The following is a 16024-nucleotide window of genomic DNA, read 5'->3' as shown; positions in this document are numbered from 1 at the left end:
TCCACCAGCTCGCCGGCCTGAGCTGGGGGTCCTGGCGTCCCCGTCCCTTGAGGCGTGTCAGAGGCGGGCCGGGAGTGCCGGGAGATCCCGGTACGGGGACGCGGCTGAGACAAAGCGGTGGGGGAAATGGATCTGAGGTTTCATTTATTTCTTTAATTTTAGGCAGGGCTTGCGCAGAAAGAGATGAGAGGAGTGTCAGGACTGGGGCTTATGATTCATCCGAGGCTTCCCGGTGAACCTTTCCACTCTAGAGAGTGGCCTGCCGCGCCACGGCAATGGAGAGGGTCACAGGCAAAACTTGAGTAATGTAGCTGCGAGGGGATCGTCGTTGTCGGGCACATAATAATTACATCTCTGATAATAGTGACGGCAACTGGGGCCCGACAGACGGAGAAAGGGAAGTGAGGAAGAGGTTGCCAGTAGGGTGAAGAGGCAGAGGGTACTTGGAGAGAGGTGTGGCACAGGGGACCAGGATTCTTCTGAGTGGAGGGAGGCTTCGTGACTTCTGCCCACAGGCAAGATGATTGTCTCAAACTGCCGCTAGATGGTGGTGCTGTTCTGGAAGCATTCCAGTGGGAATCCAGAGCAAGTCTAGACAATGCCTGACATCCCCCCCCCCAACTCCCTCAATTTGGGGCTGGATGGAGAACTTAAAAAAAAAAAAAAAGAAAACGATAGTCTGTCTCTTTAATATCCATGAATTTAAAGACCCCCCCGGGGGGGGAGGGGAGCAGGAGGAGGAAGGGAGAGTCAGGAGCTGTCAAACCTGGGGTTCCAGTCAAACTCTGAACAGGCCTCTGCTCCTGCCTGTTCCCTGTCCTTTGTCTCCTCGGCTCTTGGCTGTCTCCGAAATGTACCCACCCTGGTCTTCCAAGCTCAGAACCACCTTTACAACACAATCACAGTTTCACAACTCCCAGGAAGGTTCCATGTGGAGAGAGGCTGAGTTTCGCCCTGGCCCGGGGGATCACAACACTCAGAATGTCCCCTTGGTGTAAATGGAACACACCTGAGAAAGGGAGAAACATGATGCTCAGTGAAGCACATGCAGAGCCCTCGATTTCACGCTCCCACCTTCGACTCGGCCCTCTTTTCTGCTTCACTGCTCAGATCCTCCTCTCCAGCCAGGCTCCAGGCCCGTGCCATAGCATCCCCACCTCTACCCGCAGGTGGGAGAGCCACCCTCCACTGCCCAGATGCTCTCACCTGCACTGTAGCAGCTATTGTAGGCCCAGTCGGGGTTGGAGGGCATACTTCGAATACATCGGAATAGAGTCTCCTGCCTTCCCTGGCCCTCCCGAGATACCACCTGACCCATGGTGAAAGTCACATCGTGAAACAGGACCTGGCAGGGAAGGGAGGAGACGTTGAAGAAAACCGGATGGCGTGGCTCAGTTCCGGGCGGCCTCAGGAGCCCCGACAAGGCAGCTGAGGAATGAAGAAGGGCCCCCTAAGTTTGGTGTGAATGGCGGTTGGGACCCCCCAGTCCTGGGGCACGACAAGACTCCCGGGGAACACCACTCCAGGCCCTTGGGGGGGCTCAGGGTATGTTTGGGGTTACCTGGCTGTACAGCAGATAAACTCCAGCATCCCAGACTCGAACAAAGTATCCTTGGGCCTCCAGACCTCTCCCACGCTTGAGAGCTGGTTGCCACATGAGTTCTGTCACATCCGAGTCCTCTGGAGGCGAGGAGTGTGGCAGTCAGAATTTGGGGGCGCACGCAGCCATCTTCTCGTCGTGGGCCCAGGTACCAGCCCCACAGTTCCTAGATCTCGCCCGTCCCCCCAAACCATTACTGAAAACTGCTCACCCTTGGAGGTGATGTTAGTGGGAACGAGATGCAGAACTGAGCGCTTCTCTGAGGAGAGAAGGAGGAGATCTGAGCAGTGCCCACCTCCGCCCCCCGATGCCCGGCTGTCAGTCCTCCACCCTCACGCTGGCTCGGGGTCGCCTTGCCGCTTGATCACCTCCCACCCCTGCTGCACCCCAGAGGCTCACTCTTCTGTTTACGGGTGAGCACGGCTCTCCTTCTCCGGGATCTCTCCCCGTTCTCCCAGGCTTCCGCGCCGCCAGGGCTCTGTTCCTGCAGAGAGGGTCGGGGTTAGGCCAAGATGCCGGGGTCCCGGAAAGCCTTTCCCCCGGCCCTCCCCCTGGCCCAGGAAGGCCTCCCATCTCTCCTGCACCTTTCCCCAGCAACCTGAGTCTTGGTGCTGGCTGTCCTCCAGGATCTGTTAGGTACGAGAAGCATTAATCTTTAACAATTTCCTTTCCTGGAACGGTTGTCCCCTTGACCTCCAAACCCGGGACCCTCTCTCACACCCATTGCAAACGTTGCAAGAGGCCCGGAGACCACCCTGCCAGCCATCCTTCTCTCCCAGCGGCCCTTCTCCCTTCTCCCCTCACTCACCTGCTCCCAGAGGTTCTGCCATGGATCCCCTTCCCCCTTCTCGGAGGGCCCTCCGGTCCTCTGCAGCCGGGTCACCTCTCTCCTTAGGGTTTGCAGCTCTGTTTGTTGGGTCAGCAGAACCATGGCACAAGCCACAGCCCCCAGAGCCGCCCCCCAACTCAACCAGAGGGCAACGGAGCGAGCCGGCTCTCGGATGGGGGCCATGTCTCCCAGGGGCCCTTTAGGGGCTGGCAAGGAAGGAGATGAGGCTGGCATGAGCTGGGGACCCTGCCAACAGCTGTGGGCTCAGGAGTGGGGTGGCAAGGAGGTGACCGGGAGGGTGGGGGTGCAGAAGGGAAGAAGGGCGTTACGCAAGGGAGAAATAAAAAGGAACTTGAGAATGAAAAGGACGGAGGCAGAAAGCAAGCTCAGGGCACTGTTGGTGCTCCTGGCACCCTGCTGCGGGGCCAGTGTTGTCCCGAGACCCTCCGCCAGCCTCAGGAGAATTTAGTGTCAGTTTCTCTAGGAAGCACGGGGCTGCCAGTGACACCCAGGAGGAGCGGCCAGAGCGTAGGAACCCCGGGGCGGCCCCAGAAGTGGGGGAGGGAAGGTTGGTTGGCGGTGGGGCATGGTGCCAGGAGCCAGAACGGAGGGGCAAGCTGGGCAGCGTGGAGGTCAGGGGGTGAGCGTGGAAGACCCTCTGGCCAGGGCCCAGGCGAGATCTCCGGGGCGGTTGCTAAGAGGGACGGCAGGTGGGAAAGGAGGGGAGGGGGTCAGTGAGGAGGAAAACCAGGGTCGCGGAAGCAAGAAGCAACCGGCTGCGTTCTGGGGTTAAGGCCAGGCCGGGTGTGTTGGAATAAGGCCTGCGCTACTCCCTGTGCTGAACTTGGCAAGCAGGACTTCCTGTTTCCCGAGAAATGCTCTTACATAAGGCTCTGGACAAAGAGAGAACGAGCTGGCCCCAAGCACCCTGCTGCTGGACAATTCCTCCCCTGGACGCAGGGGTGCAGCTTCCCGGATTCCTGGGCCCCCGGCGGCCCGCTGACCGACCCCGAGCCCCCGCGCGGGCCTGCTCGAGCGAGCCCCACGTCCCAGCCAGGGCTTGTGCCAGCACCTGCTGCACGTCCGAAGCTGCCAAGAGGAAGGGCCCTGCGCGCAGGGATTCCCCGCGGGAGGAAGCCCGCCTCCTAGGTAAATGAGGCTGCCTCTGCTGGACCTTGGGCAGAGGACTGATTTTTTTCCTGGCACTTTGCCTTTCGCCTCTCTGCCTCCTCTGCTCCCGCCTCGGGCTTGGAGGCACGGAGGTCCCCACTCCCAAGCCTGGGGGTCGCCCCAGAATTCGAGGTGCCCTGTGCCCAGCTCCCCTCCCGCCCCCGCCCGGACCCCCTTCCCATGGCCCTCGGCTAACCCGAGGGTGCGCCCTCAGCCCCAATAAAAAGAGCGGCCGTGGCTTAATCTCTTTAATCTCCACTTCTCAACATTTTGTCACAATAATAATAAAAATAATATCTGTTTTAAAAATCCACAGGGAATGATCAGGGGAGGGGCTCGTCTCGGGCTCTTCCCTCTGACATTCGGAAACTCCCAGCCTCTTCCCGGCCCGGGCTCTCTGGCCTCCGGCCCTTCCTAGTGCCTGAAGACGGCTGTTCGGGACCCATGTCACCCAGAGTGCAGTGTCCTGGGGGCTGCGGCCAGGAGCTACATGGGGGTTTGGGAGCCAGTGAGGGGGGAGAGCCAGAGGTGGGGGGAGTTGTCAGGACCGATGGGACTCTCTGGGTGACATCACGTGAGCGAGCCCAGCCCGGGGAAGCCTACACGGAGGGAGAGGCAGGTCTGGGGAGGAGCAGCCCGGGGTGGGGCGGCTGCTGGGGAGCCCGGGGCCCCTCAGTGAACTTGGAAGAGTCCAAAGTAGGTGAGGAAGGGGGCAGCCTTGAGGTGGGCCCAGGGGAGGGTGCGGATCCGCAGGGAGGACCCCGGCCGCAGGGGCAATAGCCCAGACACCTGGCAGAGACGGAGCTGGGGCCCGAGGGAACTCGCCGCCGTGGCCGAGAACTCCTCCAGGCAGCGCAGGGCCAGCGTGTCGTCCACCAGCAAGTCCAGCTTCAGGTAGACGGCCTTCCCCTCATCAAAGTGCACCTGGGGGGGCGGGGGCGGAGTCCAGGCCTCTGCTTGCCCTTGACCCTGTCTCAGGTTTCCCAAGAGGCCCGGCATCCTTCCCAGCACAAACCTCCCCCTTCCCCACTTTTAACTTGCCCCCCCCACCCCCCCCAGCAACCCTTCTCCCTGTTCCTGCTTCACCCGCGGAGCCAGGTGGGGCTTACCTGACAGTACAGGTAGTACAGCCCTGCCCGGGTGACCAAAAATTGCCCGCTCTGGCGGTCATAGCGCAGTGGGTTGGAGCTGTTGATTTTGGCCTCCTCCCAGCCACTCACCGTCCCGTCTACACCTGAAGGTGGATGTTCAGAGACAGGGGAAAGTCCCTTTACAGAGCTTTCTAATAATCCCCAGGGGCCACTGAATTGATCAACCTTGGGGCCCACCGTACCCGGATGATACACAGATGGCCTAGGACAAGGGAGGGGAGCCACGGCCTAGGGAGCCCAAAGTGTGATAGAAAGTGAGGTGAAAAAATCCAACACATACATGACCAGAAAGATACAGAGCAAATTGTCACCAGCCACTTCTGGGGAGAAGGGTAAGACTGAAGAAGCGTGGGCGCTTTTATAGTTTGTGTCTGCACTGTTTGCTCTTTTGCTTGGAGAAAGTATAGATGCATAACTTTTTTTTTTTCTTCATTTTAGGGCCACACCCGTAGCATATGAAGGTTCCCAGGCTAGGGATCAAATTGGAGCTGCAGTTGCCAGCCTACACCACAGCCACAGCAACGCCAGATCCAAGCCGTGTCTGTGACCTCACCATCAGGGCAACACCAGATCCTTAACCCACTGAGCAAGGCCAGGGATCGAACCCACATGCTCACGGATAATAGTCGGATTTGTTTCTGCTCCGCCACAGCAGGAACTCCTCCTAGCTGCATGACTTGAATCAGACATGACTTGGATTATTAAAATTAAAAATAACAGGGAGTTCCCGTCATGGCTCAATGGTTAACGAATCTGACTAGGAACCATGAGGTTACAGGTTTGATCCCTGGCCTTGCTCAGTGGGTTAAGGATCCGGCGTTGCCGTGAGCTGTGGTGTAGGTCACAGACGCGGCTCGGATCCCATGTTGCTGTGGCTCTGGTGTAGGCCGGTGGCTACAGCTCCAACTCGACCCCTAGCCTGGGAACCTCCATATGCCATGGATGCGGCCCTAGAAAAGGCAAAAAGACAAAAAAAAAAAAAAAAAAAAATGGAGTTCCCACTTTGGCACGGTGGGTTAAGGATCCGACGGCAGCAGCTCAGGTCACTGCAGAGGTGTAGGTTTGATCCCTGGCCCAATGCAGTGGGTTAAGGATCTGGCGTTCCCTCAGCTGCTCCTCAAATTTGACCCTGGCCCAGGAACTATCATGTGCCATGGGTGCAGCCAAAAATAATAATACATAATAATAAAGCAAATTTAAAAGAGGAGAAAAAGCTAAAAGGTGGGGGGGAGAAAAATATAAAAAATAATAGGCATTCCTTCATGGCTGAGCGGTTAACGAACGCAACTAGGATCCATGAGGATGTGGGCTCGATCCTTGGCCTCCCTCGGTGGGTTGAGGATCCGGCGTTGCTGTGAGCTGTGGTGTGGGTCGCAGACACAGCTGGGATCCGGCGTTGCTGTGCCTGTGGCGGAGGCCGGCAGCTGTAGCTCCGACTGGCCTCCTAGCCTGGGAACCTTCATATGCTGCGGGTGCAACCTAAAAAAAAGGAAAAAAATAAAAAATACCAAACTGGTACTCAGTGTCCATCCATTGTTGAGTGGACAAGGAAAGCTGTGTATGTGCTAAGCCCCTGCAATGAGATATTACTTAGCTGTCAAAAGAAAAGGAAGCCTGGGAGTTCCCGTCATGGCGCAGTGGTTAACGAATCCGACTAGGAACCATGAGGTTGTGGGTTTGATCCCTGGCATCGCTCAGTGGGTTAAGGATCTGGCGTTGCCGTGAGCTGTGGTGTAGGTCGCAGATGCGGCCCGGATCCCTTGTTGCTGTGGCTCTGGTGTAGGCCGGCGGCTACAGCTCCGATTCAACCCCTAGCCTGGGAACCTCCATATGCCGCGGGAGTGGCCCAAGAAATGGCAAAAAAAAAAAAAAGAAAGAAAGAAAAGAAAAGGAAGCCTAATATGCTCTGTGACGGGAAGGAACCTTGAAAACATTACTCGACGTGAAAGAAGCCAGTCGCAGAGGACCACACGTTACATGATCTCTCTGAAATGGCCAAATAAGCAAATACACAGAGACAGAAAGTAGATTAGTGGTTGCTTAGGGCTGGGGGGGATCGGAGAAACATGGGGGTAGTGGGTAAACGGTACAGGGGCTCTTTCTGAAGTAATGAAAATGCTCTAAAATTAGTGATGGTGGCACAACTGTGAATATAGAAAAAAAACACTTAATTGTATGCTTTAAATGGGTGAATGCTATGGTATGTGAAGTATATCTCAATAAAGCCGTTACAAAAAAAAAAAAAAAAAAAACTGAAGTGGAAACAAATTCGACTAGGAACCCTGAGGTTACGGGTTCGATCCCACTCAATGGGTTAAGGATCTGGTGTTGCTGTGGCTGTGGTGTAGACAGGCAGCTGCGGCTCCGATTCGACCCCTAGCCTGGGAACCGCCATGTGCAACAGGTGCAGCCCTAAAAAGCCAACAAACCAACCAAAAAACCCCAACCAAACCAAACAAAAAACCAAAGACTTAGAGCAAAGGTAAGCACAAATCGTAAAGACAATAAAATGACAGTGTAGGGTCTCAGGTGGCTTCCCAGGTCCCCCAGGGCCACCCCTGTTTAGCTCTCGGATCTAATCTGACAGCTTCCTGCAAGTCAGAGGACTCCAGCCCTCTCTCTGTTCCCGCCCTGCCCGGAGCTCATGGTTCCCACAGGGCTTTTGCTGCTCTTCCCACCCCCTGGGATTCAGCTGGCCTGGCCCCTTCCGTCAGTCTGGTCCCTCTGGAGACCTGCCCGGGCCTCCTGGTCTGAAAGAGCCAGGCCAGCCCCGCCGCCTCCCTTGGTCTCTGCACCCTCACCCTGGTCCTCTGGCAGCAGTCTCCACCGAGAGAAACCACCCAGTTCCCCTAGTGTGGGATGCTCTGAGGTCTGACCCCCCCACGCAGGCAGGGGCATCGGCCTAATTCTTCACCAGCACACCCCAGCCCCTGGAGCTGGGCCTCCTGCCAGCTGGCCCCAAGCAAACACCGGTGGGAAGAACCATGGCGACGGCTCTCCCTTATTTGGGTCCACGGGGCCTCACTGCCTTCATCCCAAGTGCCCGGGCAGCTTCCTTCCAACCCTCCATCCTCTGCCTGCCCCGGACCCCGTCCTTGCTACTTCCTCCAGGAACACAGAATGCTCTTGGCATCTCAGCCGCCCCCATGAGTTCCCTCGGCCTTTCTCTAGCAGGTTCCAAGCTGAGTCTCCCACCCTGCCTGGTCCTGCCGCTCCTGACACAAACAACTGCCTGCCATCGGAAGAGCCCCCAGTCACCTCAAACTCAACTGGATCAAAACTGAGTTTGGCCCCCCCTAACTTGCTTGACTGTCTGCCTTCCGCATGGGCTCCACTGCTGCCTCTTTCCAGGTGCAAGCCCCCGTCTCCTTCACCACCTCAGCTCACTGATCATCGGCTCCCAGCAATTCCGCTACTTAAACAGCTCTGGTCCTCGCCGCTTCTCACTGGGACTCTCCTCAGGCTGTGTATGTGCTCAGTCCTTTGCTTCCAGTCCTGCCTGCCGGAGGGCACTCCCCACACAGCACAGGGCTGCACAGCGACGATTCTAAACTGCAGGTGCGGAGTCACGGCTCCAGCTCCAGCTGTAATGAACTTCCTAGTATCCATGAGGATGCAGGTTCGATCCCTGGCCTCGCTCAGTGGGTTAAGGATCTAGTGTTGCTGTGAGCTGAGGTGTAGGTCGCAGACGCGGCTCAGATCCCATGTGGCTGTGGCTGTGGCAGTGGCCAGGCTGCTGCAGCTGATTCCACTCCTAGCCTGGGAACCTCCATAGGCGGGGGGTGTGGCCCTAAAAAGACACACACAAAAACCAGAAACAAAACACAGGTGCCTGCCTCTCCTTGCTCTGACCTCGAAGGGCTTCCAGACTCCCATCTGCGACCTGGCTCCACAGCCTTCTCTGGCCTCACCCCATCCTACTCCTCTGGTTCTGTCTCCTCAGCCACGCTGAGCAGCTCCCGGTCCCCCAGCTTCATCCAACTCTTAGCAAACAGTGGGCTTTGCACAAGGGGTTCCTTCTACCTGGAATGCCCTTGCCCCCAAGCCATCTTACACTCACGCTTCGAGGCCCTCGCCTTCCCCCCGACTCCACTGTAAAGCCATCTTCCTCTGCGCCACCACGCACCCCTGGCTACGTTACTATTGCTGTTGTCATCGCGTGTTGTAATTTACCAGTTTATACGCTTGTTCCTCTCCCAGACAGCAATGCCTTGAGAATAGGTCTGGGTGTCACTTGCTGCAGGCACCTGGCCAACAGCAGGATCTCGGTGTGCGTGCACTGAATCCATGAAGGAACGAATGCCTGTGTCCGTGCCAATAAAATGGTCCAGAGAGAGGGCAGGAAGGCCGGCCTGCGGCATGAAGAGCAGGAGGACAGAAGGAGGGAGGGCATTGCTGGCTAGGGAGCCAGAGGGCACAAAGGCTGGTTATGGCCAAGGGCATGGTAGGCCCGGGACCGTGGTGTCACTCAGATGCACAATCACAACTCATTCCTTACTGCCCGACAATCACAACCAGCCTCCCTTCCCCCGCTAGACTTGCTTCTGCACTCGGCAAGATACGGATTTTTTTACTTTATTTTTTAGGGCCCACTCGCGGCACATGGAGGTTCCCAGGCTAGGGGTCGAATCAGAGCTGTAGCTGCCGGCCTACACCACAGCCACAGTGACGCCAGATCCAAGCCACACCTGCGACCTACACCACAGCTCACGGCAACACCAGATCCCCGATCGGCTGAGCGAGACCGGGGATTAAACCGGCGTCCTCATGGATACTAGTTGGATTCGTTTCCACTGCACCACGACAGGAACTCCAAGATAAGGGTTTGGAACCACCTCTGCTAGACCCTCTGCCCCCGCTCACTGTCCAGAGGACCTGGAAGCCATCAGGTAAAGGCTCCGAAACCACAACCCGCCCCCACCCTCCCCACAGTCTCCACTGGCTGTCCTGTGACGGCGGGATGAGGTGCCCCCTCCTCCTTCTGGAACCCACCCGCTCGCACCTGCTTGGATGTGGCCCTGCAGGCTCCCCTCACCCCTGCACCTGCAATCGCCTCTGGCCTCACACAGTGGCTGGGACACAAGCACAGGCTAGCTGGGTTCCACTCCCAGCTGCACCTCTCCGTATCACGCCCTCAGGCAAGTTGCGTAACCTCTGTCTGTAAAATGGAGATGCTCGGAAGAGCTTCCTCTGGGGACCTTTCGAGGATTAAATGAGATTAAACACGAATAAGTAGTAGCTACGATTCACGCTTATCGCTAAAAGGACTGGACTTTTTTCTTGACTCACATCCTCCTCCACCTCTTGGTGCTCTTGGCTCTGCACCAGTCACAGAGAAGCTTCTGGAAGGGGTGGTCACTGTCTCCAACTCCTATTTCCCATTTTCTCTTAACCCCATCCATCCTAACCACACTACTGACACCGCCCTTGTCAAGGTTACCAGTCGACTTTCAAAGTTAGCAAATGCAGCGGTCATGTCTCTGCCCCATCTCATGTGACCTCTCAGCTCAATTCAGCACAGACACAGACAGCCACATCCTCTTCTGGAAACTGTGTCTTCTCCAGACTCCAGGACACAGCCCTCCCTGGGCTGCTTCCCCCTTTCTGGCTGCGTCTCAGCCTCTGGGTTCTCCTCCTCTGCTCCACACGCACATGTCCAAGAGCCTCGGGTCTTTGCTCTGGGGCCCTTTGTCCCCCCAGGTATCTCATCCAGTCCTGTAGCTTTATTTATTTTGGCACATGGCGTTCCTGAGCCAGAGATCAGATCCGAGCCACATGTGCGACCTAAGCTGCAGCAGCAACAGTGCCAGGTCCTTAACTCGCTGTGCCAGGCCAGGGATCGAACCTGCGTCCCAGTGTTCCCAAGACACTGCAGATCCCATGGCACCACAGTGGGAATTCCAGTCTGTAGCTTTAAATACCACCCATCTGGTGATGGCTCCCGACTATCCTCACCCTGCCCTCCCTACAAGTCTGCCATCCCTAACCATCTATCCGGTGAAACGCACTGTTTATCATTATTTATCCACTTTATTTTTATTCAAACTCAAGCTCAATTATTAACCTACACACCTTCCAACCTATTTCCTCCCTGGTTAATTCCCTTTTAATAAATAGCATCATTATTTCCAAAGATGCCCAAGTTAAAAATCTAGAAGCCATTTCTTTTTTTCTTTCTTTCTTTCTTTTTTAATGGCCACACCCATGCCATATGGAAGTTCAAGGACTGAATCTCAACCACAGCTGCAGCAATGCCAGATCCTTTAACCTACTGCTCCGGGCTGGGGATCGAACCCGAACCTCTGCAGCAACCTGAGCTGCTGCAGTTGGATTCTTAACCCACTGTGCCACAGCGGGAACTCCTAGAAGTCCTTTGGAGTCCTCCCTTTCCCCTATCCTGCACCCTAGGCAGCCCCTCTCCCACCCTCCGCCCCCAGCAAGCCCCGTCTTGAAGCCACATGCTGAATCCAATGACTTCTCTCCACCTTGGCTGCCACCCCCCTAGACTACGCCACCTCCACGTCTTGCCTCCTGCCTGTCAAATGGAACGGCATTCCAGGCGAGGGACTAGCATGTGCAAAGTCCAAAAGAGGCTCATTGGTGGGGAGAGGGTGTCAACACAGCAAGTGCGGAGAAGGCCTCACGGCGCACAGGGAAAAGAAGTTAAGGCCAGACCATGGAGAGGCGGGAGGCCGAGCAGAGAAGCAATGGAATAATCAAGGGGGCTTTGCGTGGCGACACAGGTGGGACAGAGTAGGGGCAGGGAACATCTGGAACAGAGAAGTGGCTGGAGACTGAGTGTGAGGGGCTGAGGCCGGGGCGCTGACGTGGGGGGATGGAAAAGAAGACCAGAGACAGGAAACACGTTGAGAAAAAGGATCAGAGCCAAAGGTGCATGAACGATGGAAAGGAAAGGAGAGGCGCTGTGCCCAGTGAGGGCTGGAGGGGAAGCTGGGCTGGTGCTCTGGTGGGGGAGCCTCCCTGGATTCTGGGAGGAGAAGGGGTCTCCCTGGGGTCCCCTGCCTGGGTCCGGGTTTGGGAGCCCTGAGCGGTCCTGCACTGCTCTCTGGGGTTTCAAGGCTGCAGGCGGGGACAGGGATGGGAGGTCAAGGTCCCTGGGGGGCCGTGGTCCCGAAGGCCAGTGCTGTGGGGGTCAGGGAGGAGCCCATGGGTAGGGATGGGGGCCTCACCCGCCTGCGCTCCATCCTGTCCCGGTCGTGGGTGAACTGCAAGACACAGGAAAGGACTGGTGAGCCCTGCCCTGCCCCTCTGCACCCCTCCTCCCTGAGCATGGCTATCCGTCACCCACCTTCATAGTGGGCAGCGATCACTCTGCGAGCCCGTGGCTTCCGGCCTTTAGATGCTGAGAATCAAGGAAAGACAGGTGGGCAAAGCAGCCCCCACGCGGGGGTGTGGGGGGGAGCCCAGAAGCTACTCCCTCAGGCCCGTCCCCTGAGGACCTGGCATCCTTATTCTCCTGCAGCCTCCCAGCCCCAGAGCCTCAGGCCTTATCTTCCTCCAGAGGCAGAGCAACTTATAATTCATCATCCAAACCGGGATGCTTCTGAGAGCAAGGGGGTGTTATTATTATTTTCTTTTTCTGGACGCACCCACGGCATATGAAAGTTTTACAGGCTAGGGGTCAAATCAGAGCTGCAGCTGCCAGCCTACACCACAGCTCACTCACGGCAATGCTGGATCCTTAACCCACTGAGAGAGGCCAGGAATCAAACCCACATCCTCGTGGATACTAGTTGGATTCATTACCGCTGCGCCACAGCGGGAACTCCCAGAGGGCTACTATTAATTATCACTCTGAGCTCACAGGTATGAGCCGAGACAGTCCCCTGCAAACCCGGCTACACGGTCCACGGTCATCCCAGGCCTAAGGCTCTTTGCTTATTAGGGTCTGGGCTCCCCCCGCCCTGACTTATCAGCACCCTGGGGATCCTCCTAACTCCTGGCCGGCCGCCTTCCTCTCTGGGGAGGGGGCTGAAGTGAGCAGCAGGCCCCCCCACGATGGAAGGAGCTTCAGAGGGAGGGTCAGATTGCTAGGTTCCAGTTTCGACTGTTTGGCCCCAGAACTCGGAACCCCCTTTCCTCTCTGTGCCTTGGTCTCTCCATCCGTAAGTGGGGATCATGGGTTTTGCTCTGCCCACCTCACGGGGTTGTTTTGCTGAACAAAGGCAGAAGCCACCAGAGACCAGCCACTGTTTATTCCTGGGATAAAGGGCTGCTCACCACTTCTGCGAGGCCGAACCAGCTTCAGGAAAGGCACGGGGTCCTGGCTTTCCTCCGTCCGGGGATTCAGGTCCTAGGGGAACCAAGGGCAGGGCTGAACCAAGATCTTGCCAGGGCCTCCCGGAGACATCAACTGAGACTGACATGGGGCCAGGGGCCATCAGGAGAGGCCCCAGCCAGCAAGAGGCACAGAGGCTCAGCGAGGGACCGAGTCCCTCAGCCAGAGTGGCCAGGACCACAGGGAGGCACGTTCCTGGGGTCAAGCCCCAGCCCTGCCTTTCCCCTAACCCCCCCCCCCACCTCAGAACCAGCACAGACCCTGTGAGCAATTGGCGCCCTGCACACACACCCCCCACACCCAGTCAGCGTGCACAGAGTACACACCCTGCACACACAACCAGCATCCCTTTCCAAGGCAGGCCACACATCTCCCCTCCCACTTCCCCCCACCGCGGGGGACACAAACACAGCCCAAACCCCTTGCACACGGTTGTCACCCTCTCTCTCACAGACCCACGCCCGGCACAGCTGGTGCACATACACACACACCCACACACAGCTGGCACAACCAGGGCAACACCCTGTTCTCTCAGCTGGCACACACTTCCCATGCCCAGCAGCCCAAAGCCGGGACCCACACCCACTCACCAGCGGCTCCTGGTCCTCCTCTGCCACGAGCTCCCCCTGGGAAGGCTCCTGCTGGGAAGGAGGCAGCGGTCACCCCGTCCTTCTCCACCTGACATCTCAGTACCCTCCACCCATCTTCCTGGCCCCTTGCCCTCGGCCCACCCGGCCCCATCAGCTGCTCGGCAGAGTCGGCTCCTGCTCTGCCCAGGGAGGGCTGTGCAGCCGGGCCTCACCTGGGCAGACAGCGATGCCCGGCTCCCCAGGCTGACCACGGCCAGCAGGAGGCCAAGGCAGGCCAGCGCCAGGCCCAGGCCCAGCACGAGCGGGGCCAGCAGGGCGGTGCCCGGCTCCCCCCGGCGCCCCCTCCGCCTCTGGCTCCGACGGGCGGCCATGGGGGCGGGGGCTGTGCCTGCCTCACCGCCCCCCCATCCCGGGACCCGAGGGATCGGGGGAGGGGGAGCCGGCGGGCGGATCGGGCCGGGGAGAGGGAGGGGCCAGGGAAACGGGGCGGGAGGGGGGGGAACGAGGACAGGAAGCCGGACACTGTTTGTGTGATTAGACGCCGAGCGGGGCAGAGCGCAGTGCAGGGAGCGGGGCGCGCGCTGCGCAGCGTGCAGAGCCCAGAGCGAGTCCCCGCCGGGCTCACGCACCGCCCGGCGTGTAAAAGTGGGGCGATGTTTGTGAGTGTGCAGCCGGCGAGATGGAGGGTGCGGCCGAGCGCTCTCCACGCGGCCGGCCGGCCGGCAGGAGAGAGGGAGCCAGGGTGAAGTGAGCAGAGAGGTTCCACGCGGCCTGTGGCCTTGCGCAGGTCCCACCGGCTCGAGCGGGATTGCTAATTTAGGCCTCCAGACCAAGGTAACTAGGTGGCAGGTGGCCGGTTGTAGGAGTCTCTCAAGCCGCAAGGCTGGAGGCTAAGGCACTTTTGCATTTTCGCAGCTGCACTTAGAAGAATTCTTTCCCGCGAAGAGAGCCTGAGGGCATCCATTAAGGCCGGCCAGGTTTTTACTTCTCTTAGTAAATCAATTGGTAATTGATTTAAACTCTAGCGGGGGAGAGCAAGCTTCTAGAACTGCGTGCCAGAAACGACACGCCCCTCGCCCCAGTGTGTTTCCCAGTGCACTTCTCTGGAAACACTTGAGCCACATCAGCAAATAATAGGGCTTACCTGAGCTCAAGGTGGAACTGCAAGAGCGCTATAAATTGATCCCAAATGAAGTCACTTGGGCTAAGCCACCTCAGCAAAACCCAAACCTAATTTGCAATTTCAGCCTCTCCCAGGAATAGCATTTTAAACCAATCAGCCTGGAATTTTCGGAGATCAACTCTGATGAGGTAGTGTGACCCCTGCCCTTGCCGGGCCCCAAAGGAAAGGTGACTTGGCCTGAGAAAAAGTTTCTTTTCTTTTGCTACTAACCCCACGGTCCTGCCCCCCTGCTGCTGTGACCTTGGAAAGACCCTTTTGGTACAACTCCTGGGGGCGCCTTTCTGCTTGCTGGCTGGCCTACTGCCAGATTCCTGAATCATTGAATAAAGCCAATTAGGTTTTCAAACTAACTCCTGTCTAACTTTTCTTTTTTAAGGTCTGCACCCACGGCATGTGGAGGTTCCCAGGCTAGGGGTCGAATCAGAGCTACAGCTGCCGGCCTACACCACAGCCACAGCAACTCGGGATCCAGGCTGTCTTCCACCTACACCACAGCTCACGATAAGGCCAGAGGATCTTTAACCCACTGAGCAAGGCCAGGGATCGAACCCACAACCTCATGGCTCCCAGTCGGATTCGTTTCTGCTGCGCCACGACAAGAACTCCTAGAATTTTAACAAAATAAATTTGGTAAAAGCCAGACCCTCTTTGCCATGAAACACTTTTGTCAATGTAAGACCCTCCAGGAGTTCCCGTTGTGGCGCCGTGGTTAACGAATCCAACTAGGAACCGTGAGGTTGCGGGTTCGATCCCTGGCCTCGTTCCGTGGATTAAGGATCTGGCGTTGCGGTAAGCTGCGGTGTAGGTTGCAGACACGGCTTGGATCCCGCGTTGCTGTGGCTGTGGTGTAGGCCGGCAGCTACAGCTCCAATTAGACCCCTGGCCTGGGAACCTCCATAGGCCATGGGGTGCGGAAAAAGACAAAAAAAAAAAAAAAAAGACCCTCCAAAGTTCAACTGTGATGTTCACTTCTGCACACTTGCAGTGAAAAGTATTAGAAAACGACTCTGTTGCAAAAGCCGTAGTTACACAAGGTAAAGCAGGTGCTGAGTAAGGTAAGGATTCGGGGAGCCCTCTGCCCTCTGCCTCTGCTCAGTCCTCTCTTCCCCACTGCCTTCCTGGCTTCTTCAGTTCTGTTCTGTTCTGGAACCTGAACTGCTTTTGAGCTTGCAGGGAGGGTCTCAACACAAGTCATTCCTCTG

The 16024-nt window shown here is 57.4% G+C and overlaps 2 protein-coding genes across 5 annotated transcripts; both read right to left on the bottom strand.

The window, feature by feature from the left end:
- Positions 128-3515, bottom strand: TNFSF13 (TNF superfamily member 13). 3 transcript variants are annotated; one of them, XM_021066031.1, is made up of 8 exons: positions 3315-3495; positions 2409-2635; positions 2185-2229; positions 2000-2084; positions 1812-1859; positions 1562-1680; positions 1207-1345; positions 128-1009 (listed from the first exon to the last, which is right to left on the bottom strand). In XM_021066031.1, the coding sequence occupies exons 2-8, from the start codon at positions 2610-2612 to the stop codon at positions 900-902; spliced, it is 750 nt and encodes a 249-aa protein (XP_020921690.1). In that variant the 5' UTR covers positions 2613-2635; positions 3315-3495; the 3' UTR covers positions 128-899.
- Positions 3833-14135, bottom strand: TNFSF12 (TNF superfamily member 12). Of its 2 annotated transcripts, none has more exons than XM_021066033.1 (7): positions 13852-14094; positions 13640-13690; positions 12992-13064; positions 12060-12113; positions 11941-11976; positions 4709-4833; positions 3833-4523 (listed from the first exon to the last, which is right to left on the bottom strand). In XM_021066033.1, the coding sequence occupies exons 1-7, from the start codon at positions 14008-14010 to the stop codon at positions 4272-4274; spliced, it is 750 nt and encodes a 249-aa protein (XP_020921692.1). In that variant the 5' UTR covers positions 14011-14094; the 3' UTR covers positions 3833-4271.

This window comes from Sus scrofa, chromosome 12 (assembly GCF_000003025.6).
Source record: "Sus scrofa isolate TJ Tabasco breed Duroc chromosome 12, Sscrofa11.1, whole genome shotgun sequence".
NCBI classification, from domain to species: domain Eukaryota; kingdom Metazoa; phylum Chordata; class Mammalia; order Artiodactyla; family Suidae; genus Sus; species Sus scrofa.
Note: the sequence above shows the minus strand (reverse complement) of the source record. Positions and strands in the feature narration are given on the sequence as shown.